Below are 19,637 nucleotides of genomic sequence, written 5' to 3'. Positions count from 1 at the left end.
TGGCCATTACAACACCCACCCACCCCCGCTCTCATGCTCACATCTCTGTCCTGGGATTGCTGCAGTGTTCCAGGGAACATCAATGCAAGCTCGAGGAACAGAATCTCATTTACCGATCAGGCACGCCACAGCCTGCCGGACTGAACATTGAGTTCAATCATTTCAGAGCATGACGGGCCCCCCACTTTTATTTTTATTTTTAGTTATTTTTTCTTTTTTATGTGTTTATTTTATTTTAGTTTGTTTAGTTTGTTTCTACTGTGCCTACCCACTGTTTTTTCATGTTTGTGCTTGGGGCCAGGGCTGTTCAGTTTTCTGACCATTAACACTCTCTCTGTACTCACGCTTTGTCTTTCAGCACACCATTAACATACCGTTTGCCTTTGTTCCATGACCTTCTGGTCAGTTATTCTCTGTGACCTTGTCCTTTCAACATCTTCTCTTTTGTTATTTCTTGCCCCACCCCCGCTTTTCTTGCTTAAAATCTTTTACATTTATAATATCTGCCAGTTCTGATGAAGGGTCACTGACCTGAAACGTTAACTCTGCTTCTCTCTCCACAAATGCTGCCAGACCTGCTGAGTATTTCCAGCATTTCTTGTTTGTGCTACACAAACTTGTGTTCATCCTAAGCTCTGCTGCTTGCATCTTCACTCACTTTCAAATCCCATTCACCCATCAGCCCGTGCTCACTAATATTCACAGGCTCTTCGTTTGACAATGCATTAATTTTAAAATTTTAAATGGCCTCGCCCTATCCCTATCTGAATCCTCCTCCAGCCTGATAAGTCTTTGAGATCTCTGCACTCCTCCACTTCTGGCCTCCTGCACATCCCTGATTTTAATCACCCCACTATTGGCAGCCATGCTTTCATCTGCCTTGGCTCTAAGCTGTGGAAATCCCACTCCTAAACCTCTTCACCTCCTTACATCTCTTCTTTTAAGATATTGCTAAAAACCTACCTCTTTGATCAAGCTTTTGATCACCTTTCTTGATTTGCCTTTGGATGTTTTAATACGTTAAATGCACAATATCAATGTAAGTTGTTAAAACTTTTTTTTTGATCAGTGCCTCTTATTTTCATTTTCCTTCAGTCCAAGAATGGACATATTTTCTGAAATCACCTTGCAGTTTGGAGTGTGGTCACTTGTTACTGATAGGGCCGTACTCCGGGGTTGTCATTACACATTGCACAGCTTGGGACTAGTGTGCTGTTAGAGTCATTTGAACACAATCTCGGGCTTGTTGGATAATACGTTGTTGCAGGGTTGGACTGTTGCTTTTTGCAGAGTAATGGTTATCGTGGGGAGGCTGCGGGGTTTGCGGATGGTGGGTGGGGGAGGTGAAGGCCTGTGTTGTCCTGTCGTTCCAAAGTGAGAAACGCTACTCAAATACTTTTCTCTTATTCTTTTCCAGAAACTCAAGAACTGTGGAACTTCTTAACTCCCTCAGTCTTCCCTTCCTACAATTTAAAAGCTTTAACAATCCAAGTGTGGCATCACCGAATCACGACTTCCTGATTGACCTCGTCTTCTATGTTCGCAACTGTGGTAGATTCTTGCACTGAGGACCCTGGCAGTTCACCTGGGTTTCTCAATTAAAAGTAAATCAATTTGACTAGTGGAACACTCAGGGAACGGCTTAAATTAGATGAGTATTCATACCATGGGATAAACATTGTACATTATAATTTCTTATTGTTATTTAGCATAAGTTCCATCATAAAGAAAGATCTTGCATTTGTATAGTGTCATTCACAACCTCAGGACTTCCGAAACTGTTTTGTAGCCAATGAAATGCCTTTGAAGTGTAGTGACTGTTGTAAGAGAAGCACAGCAGCCAATGCACACAGCAAGGTTCCACAAACAGCAATGAGGTAAATGATCAGATAGTGTGTTTTAAGTGTTATTTGAGGGATATATATTGGCCAGGACAGCAGGGAGAACTTCCCTGCTCCTCTTCCAACAGTGCCATGGGATTTTTTACATCCACTTGAGAGCGCAGATGGAGCCTGGGTTTAAAACCTCGTCCAATATCATAAGTAGTTTAAACAAATATAACGTAATATTTTGGAGGGAAAAAACCTGCATGTTTTCTTACCCACTGTGAATCTCATCGTAGACAATGTGTCCTTCCATTACACTGACCATCTTCAACTCTTCCTTGGTTAGACTCAGTAACTGAGAACCAGTGAGAACCCGCAGAGACTTCACAGTGCTAAAAAAACAGAATGGAATATGTGATGAACAGAACTCACAAGGAGGAAAGATCAGAGCTGAGTAGGAACTATACCTGACATGAAGAATATAAATAGGTGAGCAGCAAACTTCACAAGGAATGAAGATGAAGTAAATGTGAGGAATACAGGAATGAAGATCAGAGGCATCTAAGGGATGGACTTCACAGTGGGTTGAAAATAAAGACAGGTGAGGAACACAGCTCATAATTGTGAAAAGGGATACACAAGAACTGATGAATTGTCGTAACTGAGGACCACACCTGACAAGGAACAAAGTACACAAGAACCATATCTCACAGGACAAAGAAATCAGTCAGTTATTTAGCAATCCAAGGGGGCCAGAAGTCCGCTACTTATAAGGCTAAAACACCTGTGTTTTTAGCACTCTTATCAATAAAATAGACAGCAGGGTAAAAGTTTGTGAGGTTCCATTCTAAGTGGAATTAAGGGCCCAAAGAATTGGAATCTCTATGATTTGGTCATTCTCAGTTCTAAGCCTGAATGTCTGATCCATGGTGTTATCAAGTGAGACTCCATGTCAAGATTAACATATCTTTATGGGACACCATTTTTATTGAAGGTAGCCCTTTATGCATGACATTATAATCTGGGAATCTTCTCTTTAGAAAAGAGAAGGCTGAGTGACTACCTGATTGAAGTCTTTAAGATTAATGAAGGATTTGATAGGGCTATTGTAGAGAAGATGTTTCCACTTGAGGGGGAGACCAAAGTTAGGGGCCATAAATATAAGATAATCAATAATAAAGCCAATAGTGAATTCAGGAACATTGTTACCCAGAAAGGGGTTAGAATGTGGAACTCACTCCTACTTGGAGTAGTTGAGCAAATAGCATAGGTGCATTAAAGGGAAAGCTAGATAAACACGTGAGAGAGAAAAGAATAAAAGGTTATGCTGATAGGGTGAGACAAAGTAGGGTGGGAGGAGGCTCGTGTGGCGCATAAACACTGATGTGGTCAAGTGGGGCTGAAGGGTCTGTTACTATGCTGTACATTCTACATAACAAAATAGCAAAATGTGCTATGTGCAGATTTTTTTATTCATTTCATGGGATATGAACATTGCTGGCCAGGCCAGCATTTATTGCCCTTGAGAAGGTGGTGGTGAGGTTGCCTTCTTGAACTGCTGCAGTCATGTGGGGTGTAGGTACACACACAGCACTGATAGGGAGGGAGTTCCAGGATTTTGACCAAGTGATAGTGAAGGAACGGCAATATAGTTCCAAGTCAGGATGGTGTGTGGTTTGGAGGGGAACTTGCAGGTGGTGGTGTTCTCATGCATCTGCTGCCCTTGTTCTTCTAGATGGAAGAGGTCACGGCTTTGGAAGATACTATGGAAGGAGGTATGTTGATTTGCTGCAGTGCATCTTGTATAAGGTACACACTGCTGCCAGTGGTGGTGGTTGGAGGGGGTGAAAGTTTAAGATGGTGGATAGGGTGCCGATCACACAGGCTGCTTTGTCCTGGATGGTGTCGAGCTTCCTAAGTGTAGTTAAAGCTGCACTCATCCAAGGAAGTGGAGAGTACTCCATCACATTCCTGACTTTTGCCATGTAGATGGTGGACAGGCTTTGTGCAGTCAGGAGGTGAGTTACTTGCTGCAGAATTTCCAGACTCTGACCTGCTCTTGTAACAAGAGTATTTATGTGGCTGCTCCAGTTAAATTTCTAGTCAATGGTGACCCCCAGGATGTTGGTAGTGGGGGATTCACTTGAGCAGAAAAATAGTTATTTTCCTAGTTAGAGCATTGTTAAATGTGTTACGACTTAAGCAGGAGGAGTGCACTGTTTATTCTAGCTGGTCCCACTCCTCCACAGGTCACAACATATATTTTTAAATTTTCCCACTTAATAATATAGTCAATTATATAAAAGCAAAATACTGCGGATGCTGGAAATCTGAAACAAAAACAAGAAATGCTGGATTCACTCAGCAGGTCTGGCAGCATCTGTGGAAAGAGAAGCAGAGTTAACGTTTCGGGTCAGTGACCCTTCTTCGGAACAATATAGTCAATTATATACACTATTTTCCCCAGAATAGCACACACTAACCAGGTTTCTTTAATGAACAACAACATTATCAGTTTATTATAGAACAAGTCTCAACTAGTAATGAAGTAATGCATAAACAAACAGATTTAAAATTTTAAAGTCCCCTTTTTACCTTAGTCCCTCACACTCACACACACACACACGAAAAATAAAAGGGATTTAATAAAAACAATTCAGAGCTCTGTTACAGACAAAGAAAAAGCACTTGGGCTGATTAGTTGCTCATTTTTGAAGAAAACAGCAGATGAGATATGTTATTCCAAAACTGGCATACAGTCTAGCTTCCGAGTACACGTAGACACTCAGTTTACGTTCCGCCAGGGCCACTCAGCTTCTGACCTCATTACAGCCTTGGTTCAAACATGGACAAAAGAGCTGAACTCAAGAGGTGAGGTGAGAGTGACAGCCCTTGACATCAAGGCAGCATTTGACCGAGTATGGCATCAAGGAGCCCAAGCAAAACCTACAAGAGCAGGTCAGAGGCTGGAAATTCTGCAGCAAGTAACTCACCTCCTGACTGCCCAAAGCCTGTCCACCATCTACATGGCACAAGTCAGGAGCGAGATGGAGTACTTTCCACTTGCTTGGATGAGTGCAGCCTCTAACAACACTTAGGAAGTTCGACACCATCCAGGACAAAGCAGCCCACGTGATCGGCACCCTATCCACCATCTTAAATCAGGGGAAAACTCTCCGCTGGTTGGAGTCATACCTAGCACAAAGGAAGATGGCTGTGGTTGTTAGAAGTCAATCATCTCAGCTCCAGGACATCATTGCAGGAGTTCCTCAGGGTAATGTCCTAGTCCCAACCAGCTTCAGCTGCTTCATCAATGACCTTCCTTCAATCATAAGGTCATAAGTGGGGATGTTCGCTGATGATTGCACAATGTTCAGCACCATTTGCAACTCCTCAGATACTGAAGCAGTCACTGTAGAAATGCAGCAAGACCTGGGCAATATCCAGGCTTGAGCTGATAAGGGGCAAGTAACATTTGCTCCACACAAGGCAATGATGATCTCCAACAACAGAGAACCTAACCATCTCCCCTTGACTTTCAATGGCATTATGATCGCTGAATCCCCCACTACCAACATCCTGGGGGTTACCATTGACCAGAAACTGAACTGGAGTAGCCATATAAATAACATAGTTACAAGAACAGGTCAGAGGCTAGGAATCCTGTGGTGAGTAACACACCACCTGACTCCCCAAAGCCTGTCCACCATCTACAAGGCACAATTCAGGAGTGTGATGGAATACTCTCCACTTGCCTGGATGGGTGCAGCTCCAACATCACTCAAGAAGCTCGACACCATCCAGGACAAAGCAGCCTGCTTGATTGGCACCCCATCCACCACCTTCAACATTCACTCCCTCCACCACCGATGCACAGTGGCAGCAGCATGTACCATATACAAGATGCACTGCAGCAACTCACCAAGGCTCCTTAGACAGCACCTTCCAAACCCCTGACCTCTACAACCTAGAGGGACAAGAGCAGCAGATGCATGGGAATACCATCACCTGCAAGTTCCCATCCAAGCCACACATCATCCTGACTTGGAACTATATCGCCATTCTTTCACTGTCGCTGGGTCAAAATCTTGTAACTTCCTTCCTAACAGCACTGTGGGTGAACTTACCCCACACGGACTGCAGCGGTTCAAGAAGGCAGCTCACCACCACCTTCTCAAAGGCAATTAGGGATGGGCAATAAATGCTGTCCTAGCCAGCGACGCCCACATCTCGTGAATGATTAAAAAAAAGACGGGTCTCTAGGATCTTTTAGAACAGTTCTTTTTAGGTGACATTGAGAATTATTTTAGCAGGCTTTCTTCAAAGACAGGAGATGTGATGAGTTGACAGAGTGGACCTCTCAGGGTCTTTTAGAGATGCTGGAAAGTGAACTGGGTTTTGGTCTTCTCTCCCTACTTCACTTCTTCTTCAGGCTAAGTTTATCAGCTGCTCACTCCAGAAGGTAAAACACACTGACTGCTACAACCAATAGCTTGTGAGTTTTTTGCTGTTTCAGGTGCGCTCTGCTGCTGCCAGGCTTGTCCAATCAAAGGGTGCTACTGACTTCTCTGCCCACATTTTCCCCTGTTACCAGGGTTTCTGTTCTATTTTTAACTTGAGTCACGTGACAAGCAGTAAACATTGTTGACAAATTAGTTCTTTCAGTGACCTCTTGAGAAAAAACTCGTCCAACATTTATTCAGTTTGAATAGTTTTCCTCAAAAAAAATTTGAACAACAAAAAACAGAATCACTTCTGTAACAAATGAAGTTGGACTGTAAATGCTTTTGCAAATCAGAGTTTAGAATTTTGTTTGGGTGAGTTTGTGTCTCATCGAGTTAAAGAACATTAATCCTGTGGAATGGATCGATCCTGAATTCATAATTTCAGAGTTGGCATCAAGTGCTCCAAAGGATGAGTTGCAGACATAACACTCAGTTTGCGAGCTTAACATTGTCCCTTTTCCCAAGCTTCACAAACACATCGCTGAAATACCATTTCCCACATGAATCATCCTTTAACTTCCTTAAATGTCAACTTAGTGTCAATTAATGCTGAATTAGAGGCCGTTTTGCACACTATTTCACATAGAATGTGTACAGGTAACAGACAGAGATGGGGCTTTCAGAGGCCTGCCCAAAGAACAATAGGTAATTTTTCAACATGTGTTTGATATTATGTGGTTATTTAGCAACTGGCTGAATCGAGAGTGCAGCATAACCTTTACTTACACTTTTGAAAAACCTTTCTTCTCGAGCCAAGTTGCCACTTCACTGGGTGTGGAGTGTACTGTCAGGTGAGGAGAGTCAGCATAGGAGGGATACTGGAAACTGTGATAGTCATCGATGTGCTACCAAAAATCAGAAGTCACATGAAAGATTACATCAGGAGACGGAACAAATCTGTGATGAATCAATCATATATTTAACACAGCATTGCACTTAAAACATTGACTGGGCTTGTACAGGATAATCAGGAATAGAGGATGAGTCCAACACATGGTTGACCACCTCCAGGCGCTTACCCATTGTCTCTCGAGACAAGGAGGCCAAAGGAAGGGCCTCAGGGTGGGAACAGAGGAGGGAAAAATCGACCAAAGATCCATCAAGATTGGGGAGGAACTGCCGAAGTTAACTGCAAGACATTTTTTTAGATCAACCTTTTGCCCGGCAGCCGGTCAAATGGAGGGAATACCAATGGCAGGAGGTCTCATCCAGGCACCCTTGGGGATGGTTCCCACCGATTAGGAGCAGGGGGAGAGGCCGTAATCAGGAGGTGGTGGAGAGGCCAAGAATGGGAAGAGAGACCACGATCCCGAGGGGGAGAGAAAGGCCTCTATCAGGAGGACAAAGGCTATCACTGCTCCTTTCACTCAGGCCTCCAACTAAAGTTTCATTGGGCTAATTGTACTGATGTGATTCATATTTCACTCATATCAGTAATTATCAACACATCATTTTTACTAGGCTGAAAGGTTTTCTTACCGAAGGAAGGGATTCCTCCAGATTCATTAGCTGCATGATGTTGGAGGGTACATAACCAACATAACCATTCTGGTCCTTTACTTTCCACCACTGCCTAGTGGCCTCCAACACCTGAAACACACAAGTGGCATGAGTGAGTGAATGTGTGAGTGAGTGAATGAGGCTTACCTGGATCACAGCGCACAACGGATAAGCAAAGTTGAGCAGAACTGGACAACTTGATGGGTCAACAAGATCAAGTTGGGTCATAAGAGCATGATGGTTAAGCAAGGTTATGTTTGATGAGGACCAGTTAGGTTAGAACCCTTTAAGGTCACAGGCCAAAATGGTGGAATGAAAGTCTCCTCTCTCTGCTGGTTGCCCATGTAACATGAGGCTTGAACAGTCTCCACCCACTTTCTGCTGGGTTTGGACTACTCATAATTTGGCATCATCTCAAGCCTGATATAGGAAACAAACCATTGGTGCAGTAGGGGAGTCCAACTGATCACAAAGTTACAAAGTATTTACAGCACTGAAAGAGGCCATTTGACCCCATAGATTGATGCATATGTTTATGCTCCACACAAGCCTTCTTTTATCTTTCTCTATCCAACCCCATCAGCATATCCTTTTATTCCTTCCTCCCTTATATCTGGTTTCCCCTTAAACGCATCAAACTCTTCTCGAGGTTGGGGTTAGAGTATACTGTTGGCTTAATAACGCATATTCCTCTATATCTAACTCATTGCAACTGACCCAAAAATGCTGTAAGCTGACACAGGTGTCTCACACTTTGCTGGACGCTAAACTTCATTGTACAGAAAAGTTAGGTACTAGCTTGCTGAATAATTAAGGTTGGGACAGAGGTTGCAAGAATCACATTGAACTTTACTGTTCACACAAGACATGTTAAAATTAATGTGGAGTTATCTTCTGTTTTCTTTTTATTATCCATCTTTGGCATACGGGTGTCACTGGCAAGACCAGTTTCTGTTCTCATTCTCATAGGGGTGCCCTGGATGGGCTGGTGATTAATTGCACTGTGCAGTGTGATACTGAGTCATAACACATCTAACCTCATCTATCCTCATCAACGTGACCTCTATTATTTTTTCCTCATGTATTTATCTAGCTTCCCCTTCAAATGCATCTATACTATTGATGTCAACTATTCCTTGTAGTAGGGAGTTCCACATTCCAACCATCCCTTGGGTGATGTCTGATATGGCTCAGTTGGCAGCACTCTTGCCTCTGACTCAGTTAGTTGCGGCTTTGAGTCCCACTCCAAGACTTGAGCACAAAAATCTATACTGAAGAAATGTTGGAGCTGTTGCCTTTTGGACGAGATGTGAAACTGAAGTCCTCTCAGGTGGATATATGACACTATTTCAAAGAAGAGCAAGGAGTCATCCCCAGTGTTCAATATTTATCCCTCAGAAAACATCACAATAACATTATCTGATCATTATCATATTGCTGTTTGTGGGAGCTTGCTGTGCACAAATTGGCTGTCATGTTTCGTACATTAGAACAGTGACTACATTCCAAAACGTACTTCATTGGCTGTAAAGCACATTGAGGACATCCGGGGGTCATGAAAGATGTTAAATGCAAATCTTTCTTTAAAGTTTCTTCTAAATTCCCTGTTGGATTTATTAGTAATTATCTTATATTTATGGCCCCTAGTTTTGAACTCCTCCACAAGTGGAAACATTTTCTCTATGTTTATGCTAGCCAACACTTTCAAATCTTAAAACCCTCTATTGGGTCACCCCTTAACCTCCTCTTTTCAAGAGCAAAGAGCATCAGCCCGTTCAGTCCTTCCCAATAGATATAATGGCCGGAATTTAACGTTGGGCGGGAGGCTCCACCCACCAGCCGAAAAGTCAGTGGCAAGCGCTCCTCCGCCGGACCTGGGGAGACACGTTGGGATTTTTCACTCCCCAGGCCCTTAATTGGTCTTGGGCGGGACTTCCACCTCCTCGTGCCTAATGGAGCTGCTGGCCAATCAGCGGGCTGGCAGCTCTCAGTCCCAGCAGCACCACAGCAGTGGCTACTCCTGGGACTACACCCAGTTTCAGCAAGAAAAGACGACCCCGGAACTGCGGTAAGATTTTGGCCTCACCAGGGACAATTGGCCGGGCCCCAGCAAGGCAAGGGGGCGGTGGTCAGGGGCACAGATAGGCGCTTCTGTGGACGTGAAAGAGACTCCAGGATGGTATGTTGCCTCCCTGGTGCCAGGGTCAAGGATGTCTCTGAACGGACAGGGGGAATTCTGAAGGGGGAGGGTGAACAGCCAGAGGTTGTGGTACACATCGGTACCAACGACATAGGCAGGAAGAGTGATGAGGTCCTGCAGGGGGAGTTTAGGGAGGTAGGTAGAAATTTAAAAAACAGGACCTCTAGGGTTGTAATCTCGGGATTATTCCCTGTGCCACGTGCCAGTGAGGCTAGAAATAGGAAGATAGTGCAGCTAAACACGTGGCTGAACAACTGGTGTAGAAGGGAGGGTTTCAGATATCTGGACCATTGGGATCTCTTCAGGGACAGATGGGACCTGTACAAGAAGAACGGGTTGCATCTAAACTGGAGGGGCACAAATATCCTGGCTGCGAGGTTTGCTAGCGTCATTCGGGAGGGTTTAAACTAGTGTGGCAGGGGGGTGGGAACCAGAGCAGTAGGACAGCAAGTGAAATAAATGAAGGGGAACTAGTAAATAAGGCCAGTAAGACTAAGAGGAAGAGCAGGCAGGGAGATGTTGCGGAGTACAGTGGGACTGGTGGTCTGAAGTGCATTTGTTTCAATGCAAGAAGTATAACAGGTAAGGCAGATGAACTTAGAGCTTGGATTAGTACTTGGAACTATGATGTTGTTGCTATTACAGAGACTTGGTTGAGGGAAGGACAGGATTGGCAGCTAAATGTTCCAGGATTTAGAAGCTTCAGGAGGGATAGAGGGGGATCTAAAAGGGATGGGGGAGTTGCATTACTGGTTAAGGAGAATATCACAGCTGTACTGCGGGAGGACACCTCGGAGGGGTCATGCAGTGAGGCAATATGGGTGGAGCTCAGGAAGAGGAAGGGTGCAGTCACGATGTTGGGGGTTTACTAGAGGCCTCCCAACAGCTAGCGGGAGGTAGAGGAGCAGATATGTAGACAGATTTTGGAAAGATGTAAAGGTAACAGGGTTGTAGTGGTGGGTGATTTTAACTTCCCCTATATTGACTGGAATTCACTTAGTGTTAGGGGCTTGGAAGGGGCAGAATTTGTAAGGAGCATCCAGGAGGGCTTCTTGAAACAATACGTAGATAGTCCAAATAGGGATGGGGCCGTACTGGACCTGGTATTGGGGAATGAGCCCGGCCAGGTGGTCGAAGTTTCAGTAGGGGAGCATTTCGGGAACAGTGACCATAATTCCATAAGTTTTAAGGTACTTGTGGATAAGGATAAGAGTAGTCCTCGGGTGAAGGTGCTAAATTGGGGAAAGGCTAATTATAACAATATTAAGCAGGAACTGAAGAATTTAGATTGGGGGCGACTGTTTGAGGGTAAATCAACATCTGACATGTGGGAGTCTTTCAAACGTCAGTTGATTAGAATCCAGGACCAGCATGTTCCTGTGAGGAAGAAGGATAAGTTTGGCAAGTTTCGGGAACCTTGGATAACGCGGGAAATTGTGAGCCTCGTCAAAAAGAAAAAGGAAGCATTCGTAAGGGCTGGAAGGCTAGGAACAGACAAATCCCTTGAGGAATATAAAGACAGTAGGAAGGAACTTAAGCAAGGAGTCAGGAGGGCTGAAAGGTGTTATGAGAAGTCATTGGCAAACAGGATTAAGGAAAATCCCAAGGCTTTTTATATGTATATAAAGAGCAAGAGGGTAACTCGGGAAAGGGTTGGCCCACTCAAGGACAGAGAAGGGAATCGATGTGTGGAGCCAGAGGAAATGGGCGAGGTACTAAATGAGTACTTTGCATCAGTATTCACCAAGGAGAAGGACTTGGTGGATGATGAGCCTAGGGAAGGGAGTGTAGACAGTCTCAGTCATCTCATTATCAAAAAGGAGAAGGTGTTGGATGTCTTGCAAAGCATTAAGGTAGATAAGTCCCCAGGGCCTGATGGGATCTACCCTAGAATACTGAGGGAGGCAAGGGAAGAAATTGCTGGGGCCTTGACAGAAATCTTTGCATCCTCATTGGCTACAGGTGAGGTCCCAGAGGACTGGAGAATAGCCAATGTTGTTCCTTTGTTTAAGAAGGGTAGCAAGGATAATCCAGGAAATTATAGGCCAGTGAGCCTTACGTCAGTGGTAGGGAAATTATTAGAGAGGATTCTTCGGGACAGGATTTACTCCCATTTGGAAACATATGGACTTATTAGCGAGAGGCAGCATGGTTTTGTGAAGGGGAGGTCGTGTCTCACTAATTTGATTGAGTTTTTTGAGGAAGTGACAAAGATGATTGATGAAGGAAGGGCAGTGGATGTTATCTATATGGACTTCAGTAAAGCCTTTGACAAGGTCCCTCATGGCAGACTGATACAAAAGGTGAAGTCACATGGGATCAGAGGGGAGCTGGCAAGGTTGATACAGAACTGGCTCGGTCATAGAAGACAGAGAGTCGCAGTGCTGGGACTTTTGCTGTTTGTAGTATATATAAATGATTTGGAGGAAAATGTAGCTGGTCTTATTAGTAAGTTTGCGGACGACACAAAGGTTGGTGGAGTTGCGGACAGTGATGAGGATTGTCAGAGGATACAGCAGGTTATAGATCGCTTGGAGACTTGGGCGGAGAAATGGCAGATGGAGTTTAATTCGGACAAATGTGAGGTAATGCATTTTGGAAGATCTAATGCAGGTGGGAAGTATACAGTAAATGACAGAACCCTTAGGAGTATTGACAGGCAGAGAGATCTGGGCGTACAGGTCCACAGGTCACTGAAAGTGGCAACGCAGGTGGATAAGGTAGTCAAGAAGGCATACGGCATGCTTGCCTTCATCGGTCGGGGCATAGAATATAAAAATAGGCAAGTCATGCTGCAGCTGTACAGAACTTTAGTTAGGCCACACTTAGAATATTGCGTGCAATTCTGGTCGCCACACTACCAGAAGGACGTGGAGGCTTTGGAGAGGGTACAGAGGAGGTTTACCAGGATGTTGCCTGGTCTGGAGGGCATTAGCTATGAGGAGAGGTTGGATAAACTCGGATTGTTTTCACTGGAACGACGGAGGTGGAGGGGCGACATGATAGAGGTTTACCAAGTTATAAGCGGCATGGACAGAGTGGATAGTCAGAAGCTTTTTCCCAGGGTGGAAGAGTCAGTTACTAGGGGACATAGGTTTAAGGTGAGAGGGGCAAAGTTTAGAGGGGATGTGCGAGGCAAGTTCTTTACACAGATGGTGTTGAGTGCCTGGAACTTGTTGCCGGGGGAGGTGGTGGAAGCAGGTACCATAGAGACGTTTAAGAGGCATCTTGACAAATACATGAATAGGATGGGAATAGAGGGATACGGACCCTGGAAGTGCAGAAGGTTTTAAGTTTAGGCAGGCATCAAGATCGGCGCAGGCTTGGAGGGCCGAATGGCCTGTTCCTGTGCTGTACTGTTCTTTGTTCTTTGTTTAAAAACATCGTGCTGAGTTTCACAGCTGACAGATGCTGAAGCAAAGATGCGCTTCCCAACATCGGACAGATTCGGGGTTTTTGGCAGGTTTTTTTAAAAAAGCCAGAAAACCTGGAGTCTGTCAAAGTTGGGAAGTGTGTTCCGCTTCAGCAGATGTCAGCTGTGAAACTGACAGCGTGATGTTTTTAGAAAGGCCGGGTCTGCAAGAAAAAGACAAAGGGAAATTTCCCATCTCCAGTCACGGAGCCCCGGCGAGGATGAGGATCGGCCTTTGTTCTTTTTGGTCCTTGGGGGTTGTGGGGGTGGGGGGAGTGTTGTGCGGTGGGGGCGGTTGGGACTTTGGGGGCGGCCCTCTGTGGGACAAAGGGTGCCCCATCGGGAGGGCCCCCACAAGCCCGCAGAAGGCCGCCGGGCTTTACCTGGTGGTGTTCTTGGTGCCTTTGCCATCCGGCCGCCATAGGTAAAATACCAGCAGCGGTGGGAGAAGGCCCTTAAGTGCCAGTTAATCGGCCACTTAAGGGCATTGATTAGCCTGGGGGCAGGCCATTTCTCACTGCTGCCACCGCCCCGCATAAAACTGCAACAGGGGCAGGAAGGAGTCGGGAACGGCCTCCTCGGCCTCCCACTCAATTTTTTGCCCCCCACCCCCCGCCACCAGCCAGCTCATTGGGGGGCTGTAAAATTCCAGCCAATATCTGTGTCTGCTATCACATTCTCCAGTGCCTCGATATCCATTTTAATAAATTTAAGACCAGGACAGTGCAGAGTACACATTGCCTACCTCTAAATTATCTCCTTTCGTCACCGTGAGTTCCCTGGTATTTCTTTTCACGAAATCGTACATTGCCTTGGCCCACTTAGGATTATTCTGTGACCTGCAGTGACCAAACATCAACCTGTTAGTTATCCCACCCTGGCATGTTCTTCTACTCCTTTTAAGCAATGGGTCAACCTCAACACTGTTCGTCAGGCAGAGACCAGGCAGGCGAACAGTTAATATCACCCGGGAGACACCCACCCATATCCCGCTGCCTTCCCACAACCCGCCCACTGAACCAGCCCTCCCAACCAAGGATTCACAACAGAGACCTCTTTATAGTCAGTGGCCTGAGTGGGGAAGCTATTGTGCTTTTCCCACCAGACTACGTTTGCGGGAACGTGAATTGGAAGAGGCTCAAAGAGAAAAGTAAATGTCATTTCTCTTTATTTTCCTGGTGGAACCAAGAAGAGCATGTTTCCTCAACCAAAACCCCTTCCTCCACAACTTACCCGAGTGCCAGATCCCTGGTAGCAATCTCCTGCTGCTCAGCATTGCCAATTGTCAGTTTCGGCTGTGACAGCCGGTGAGGGGAGGTGTGGGGAGTTCCGATGCTAGCCCTACATATAAGGCTAGAAGGTTAAACTCTCCCGGGCGTCATACTGATGAGGTCAGGACATGTTTTCTCCCCACCTCGCTCCCTACCCGAAAAATTCCTGTTAAAATGAGGGCAACGGCATCTTTCAACATCAGGAAATTCCTTTATCAAAGATTGATTCACACCTGGAATGGACGGAAAGGATGACTGAGACCAGAATTCTGGACTCATTGAAGAAACATCTTACGATATAAGAAGAAGATGGTCGGGTTGGTATTCAGCGAGGGTGGGAACAACAGTCAAATATTTTCTTCAGCTAAGCCTATCTTGTAGTGCCTGAGTAGGGGAGCAGAATGAGGACATTTGGCACATCATGCCTCTGCCGGCTTTTGGGAAGTGTTATCCAATTAGTCTACTCCCCTGCACTTTCCCTATAGCCCTCTATTTTTGTTCTCTTTCAAGTTTACAATTCCTTCGTGTAAGTTATTATTGAAACTTTTCATTCAGTGCAGTCCAGATCATAAAAACTCACTGACTAAAGAAATGTTTCATTATCACCCCTCGGGTTCTCTTGCCAATTATTTTGATAAGTGTCCTCTGGTTACTGATCCTCCCACCTTATTCAAAGCCCCTCATAATTTTTGAACACCTCAATTCAATCCCACTTAATCTTCTCTGCTTTGGGTAAATTTCCTCAGCATCCGATCTGAAGCCTGGAAAGAAAGAACTTGGCACCATTTAGGAGTCAGTTGGATGCTGTGATGGGGAGACTAGATAGATGTGCTAAAATGGGCCAAATGGACTTCAACATCTGTATTTACTTTGTGATATCATACTCACCTCTCAAAGGGTGCAGCATATGAGCTTCCCATCTACCAAGAGAACGAAAGACAGAATTCAATGAGATGAAAGCGTATTTGTGACATGACTCTAAAAATTCACTACAAATGGGGCTAATTTAATCCTTTTGTTTACAGACACATATTTGCCATAATTAGTATTTTACGATGATAAGTTGAATGCAGGTAATAATATCAAAGCACTTTAAATCACAGCTGGGTTATTGTCAGAGCTCCCATAGTACGCCCATGTATCCATTCCATTGTCTGATCCATATGTCAAGTTTTCAAGTTGTAAGGTTGAAAGTCAGAGTACAAAATGTTCATTAAGTTGCTCAGAAGATCGGGCATCCAAATTTGCTAGGCTCCCTCTTTCTGTAACCTCCTCCAGCCTTACAACCCTTTGAGATCTCTGCCAATTCTGGCACCTTGCACATCCCTGATTTTAATCACTCCTCCATTGATGGCCCTGTGTTCAGCTGCCTGGGCCCTATGCTCTGGAATTCCACCCCGAAATCTCTCCACCCCTCTCTCCTCCTTTAAGATACTCCTCAAAACCAACCTCTTTGACCAAGCTTTTGGTCACCTATCCTAGTTTCTTATTGTGTGGCAAATGTAGCTTGATAACGCTCTTGTAAAGTGACTTGATGCATTTTAATCTTTGTTAAAGGCACTATATAAATGCAAGTTGTTGTTGTTATGTCAGATTGAGCTGTTCCTCAGAAATGCCACAAAAGGGCAGCTTCTCAGTGGGGTTTGACAATATGCCCCGCTTACACTGCCCGAGCTTCAATATTTTAACATATGAAATGAAAAACAGGGCCTTCCAAAGGAGAGTATTCTTTAAATATTTCTGAGCTTGTGCCGAGTCACCAGTCCATATTAGGAGTGCCACCAATACCAGGAGACCTGTGTATCCATGGTCATGTAATGCATGAGCAGGATCAATGGCCCCTACCATATGTAGCACTGAGCATGAGCACACAGTGAGCTGCTTGGTCTGCCCTTCATCCAACATGCATCATCCTGTCCAGCTGCTCATTCCTCAGATGTGAGTTCAAACCAGGAGGCACTTGACAATGGGGAGGTATCACAGGCAAGCTCATTTGTACCCTATGCCTGCTGGGAACTACACAGCCTCCATTGTCCTTGCAGTTACCCACTGGGCCAGCAGGGGTGCTAGCTGGCTTTATTGTATCTTAGCCCAATACCAAAAACAATGTCCTTAAGAAACTAGTGAAGATCTGTCAAGTTACATTCTTTCCCTTGCTGTCTTTTTCTCTATGTAGGTTTTCCCTTTCTCTGTTGTGCGTTCCATGTCCTCTATACCATATGCTAAATCAAGGAACAGCCAAGCAAAATGTTGCCAGTGTTACTCTCACCAACTGCTAGTTGCTGCAAGTAAGTGACCTTGTTCTTTGATGTCTCACCTCTTGCTGCTCATGTCTTAGAGTCTTAGAGTCTTAGACTCTTTTACTCCACATGAGGCCAAAGAAAGTAAAGACCTGCATTTATATAGTGCTTTTCATGATCACAGGACATCCCAAAGCATTTTACAGCCATTGAAGAACTTTTGAAGAACAGTTACTGTCGTAATGTAGGAAATGTGGCAGCCAATCTGTGCACAGCAAGATCCCGCAAACAGCAATGCGATATTGACCTGATAATCTGTTTTTCTGATATTGATTGAGGGATAAATATAGGCCAGGACACCAGGGAGAACTCCCCTGCTCTTCTTCAAATGTAGCGTCATGTTATCTTTAACATGCCTAGGTTTGGGGCCAGATTTTAAAGGATGGCACCTCCAACAGTATAGCTGCCCCCTCAATAGCAAACTAGAACATCACACTAGATTTTTAGGCTTAGCTATGACTTGAACCAGCAACCTTCTGATTCGGGGACAAGAGTGCGACCAACTGAATGAAGCTGGCACCTGTCAAGTTACTATAGATGCATATCTATCCTGGTGTTGGCTGCATTCTTAACCATAAACAGTCGAGGACTGTGCCTTGCCAGCTCATGTTAATGGACCAACATCATAAAAACAGATTGTTACATCGCTGTCTGTGGGATCTTGCTGTGCACAAATTGGCTGCCACATTTCTTACATAACAGTGACTACGCTTCAAAAGTCCTTCATTGGTTGTAAAGCACTTTGGGACATCCTGAGGTTGTGAGAGTCGCTATCGAAATTCAAGTTTGTTCTTTTAACTCAGATAAGAAAACAAAGTACATTTATATAGTGACTTTCATGACCTCAGGACGTCTCAAACTGCTTTACAGTCAATGAAGTACTTTTGAAGTACTTTTAAACCTAAACCCTGTTACAATAAGACCAGGTGAAAGCTGAGAAAGACCCCTAGACACCTTTCTCACCTGGTCACAACAGACAAGGAGACATGCACGATTAAAGGTGAAAATCCAAAAGTTGTTGTCAGACATGTGCTGTTCCAGCAGTAGCTTTGTGAGACTGACTGTCTGGCTTACTATTCAAATGCATTGAGTGATGTGAAGTTCCTGTGCTTGTTACAGTGCACACAAACTAAACCTGCCACAAAGAGTTAATTCACTTCAGGTCTAAAAACCCTTTTAACAACATTCTAAGATTAATTACTATGAGTCAACCTCTTTGGCATTGAAAATGAACTATTCTAAGTGTGGAGTCTCCTTCCTTCAGGTTTTAATTGATATATGTAAAATTAAAATTTATTTTTTACTTTGACTCTTTTTCCTCTCTTAATTTAATCTTTCTTTCCCTCTCTTTATTTCTTTTTCTCTACCTGATTAAACATTGAATTTACAACTCTAATTTCCTTCTTAGTCTTTGCTCTGTTCATTTCTCAATTCTTCAATCTGATTATTTAAGGTGATACCCAATAGTTTTCCTTGTCCACTCAGGTCCCAGATGCCTGATTTCCCTTGCTGTGCCATTAACAGCTCACACTTTCAGTTTATTTGCCATATAAAGTCTAACTAACAGCTTTACGTTGCGATATTTGGACCAATATCTTCTTAGCCCTTTTGTTTGAGGGATAAATATTGGGCCAGGACACCAAGGAGAACTCCCCTGCTCTTCAAAATAGTGCCCTGGGATCTTTTATATTTACCTGAGAGGGAAAACTGGGCTTTGGTTTAATGTCTCATCTGAAAGATGGCATTTCCGACAGTGCAGCACTCTCTCAGTACTGCACTGGGAGTATCAGCCTCGATTTTGTGCTCGGGTCTCTGGAGTGGAACTTGAACACACAACCTTCTGGCACAGAGAAGAAGCTTCCCACATGGGCAACCACAAACACAAGCCCAGAATTAACCATGCCACGCTTCCTTAATTCCTGCTGGTTTGGAGCAGCCAGGATGTTGACAGGACTCTTTACCACAAAGGATTTAATAAAAGCAGCAGAGTGGTAATGGGCTTCCTGTCCAATTGGTACCTGCTGTTTCGGCCGTGTGCTGTCATCACTAAGATTGGGCCTTGGAAATCTTAACGACTGCAAGGTAGGTGGTTCCCAACCACTGGTAAATGTGGGAACAAAGCTTTGAAAACTCTCACCATTTGGCCAATCTGATCTGCATTAAAAAAAACAGCAATAACATTGTAATAAGAATAGAACATTTTGAAAATACTCAGCAGGTCAGGCAGTATTTGTGGAGAGAGAAACAGTGTTAATCTCTCAGGTCGATGACCTCTCATCAGTCCACCATTAAATGGATTTCTTAAAGGCAGCCTTGCGAATATTAACATAGGTCTCTCCAAGTGGTCCAATATTGGCCTGGAAGCATCTTGTCAGATTGTTAGAGTGACTTGGGGTGGCGGTGCGGAGGCTGCCCAGGACAACAATAAGAGCTGATTTGGAATCATTTGCACATGTGAACTCAGACCAGGAACTCCGCTTGGAAAGCAGACCACCAAGGTGAAGTTGCTTTATGGTGTGCTGACGAAGAATTGTTGTAAAATCATAAAACCTGCCCTCTCCAGTGAGTACTGGTAACCAGGGGCTCTTGAGTCACAACAAGTCAAAATATGCACTTGGAGCAA

At 44.5% G+C, this 19,637-nt stretch overlaps 1 protein-coding gene across 1 annotated transcript in view; it reads right to left on the bottom strand.

The window, feature by feature from the left end:
• Nucleotides 1-19,637, bottom strand: part of eps8l3b (EPS8 signaling adaptor L3b) — a 90,560-nt gene that overhangs the window by 4,660 nt on the left and 66,263 nt on the right. The window contains exons 14-19 of the mRNA XM_068057437.1: nucleotides 19,033-19,168; nucleotides 15,603-15,634; nucleotides 14,189-14,282; nucleotides 7,811-7,921; nucleotides 7,058-7,176; nucleotides 2,102-2,218 (exon numbers count right to left, since the gene is read on the bottom strand). Of these exons, the coding sequence (XP_067913538.1) occupies nucleotides 2,102-2,218; nucleotides 7,058-7,176; nucleotides 7,811-7,921; nucleotides 14,189-14,282; nucleotides 15,603-15,634; nucleotides 19,033-19,168 (609 nt within the window). The remainder of the gene's footprint in view (nucleotides 1-2,101; nucleotides 2,219-7,057; nucleotides 7,177-7,810; nucleotides 7,922-14,188; nucleotides 14,283-15,602; nucleotides 15,635-19,032; nucleotides 19,169-19,637) is intronic.

This window comes from Heterodontus francisci, chromosome 25 (genome assembly GCF_036365525.1).
Source record: "Heterodontus francisci isolate sHetFra1 chromosome 25, sHetFra1.hap1, whole genome shotgun sequence".
Taxonomy (NCBI): Eukaryota; Metazoa; Chordata; class Chondrichthyes; order Heterodontiformes; family Heterodontidae; genus Heterodontus; species Heterodontus francisci.
This window is presented reverse-complemented; position numbering and strand designations above follow the sequence as displayed.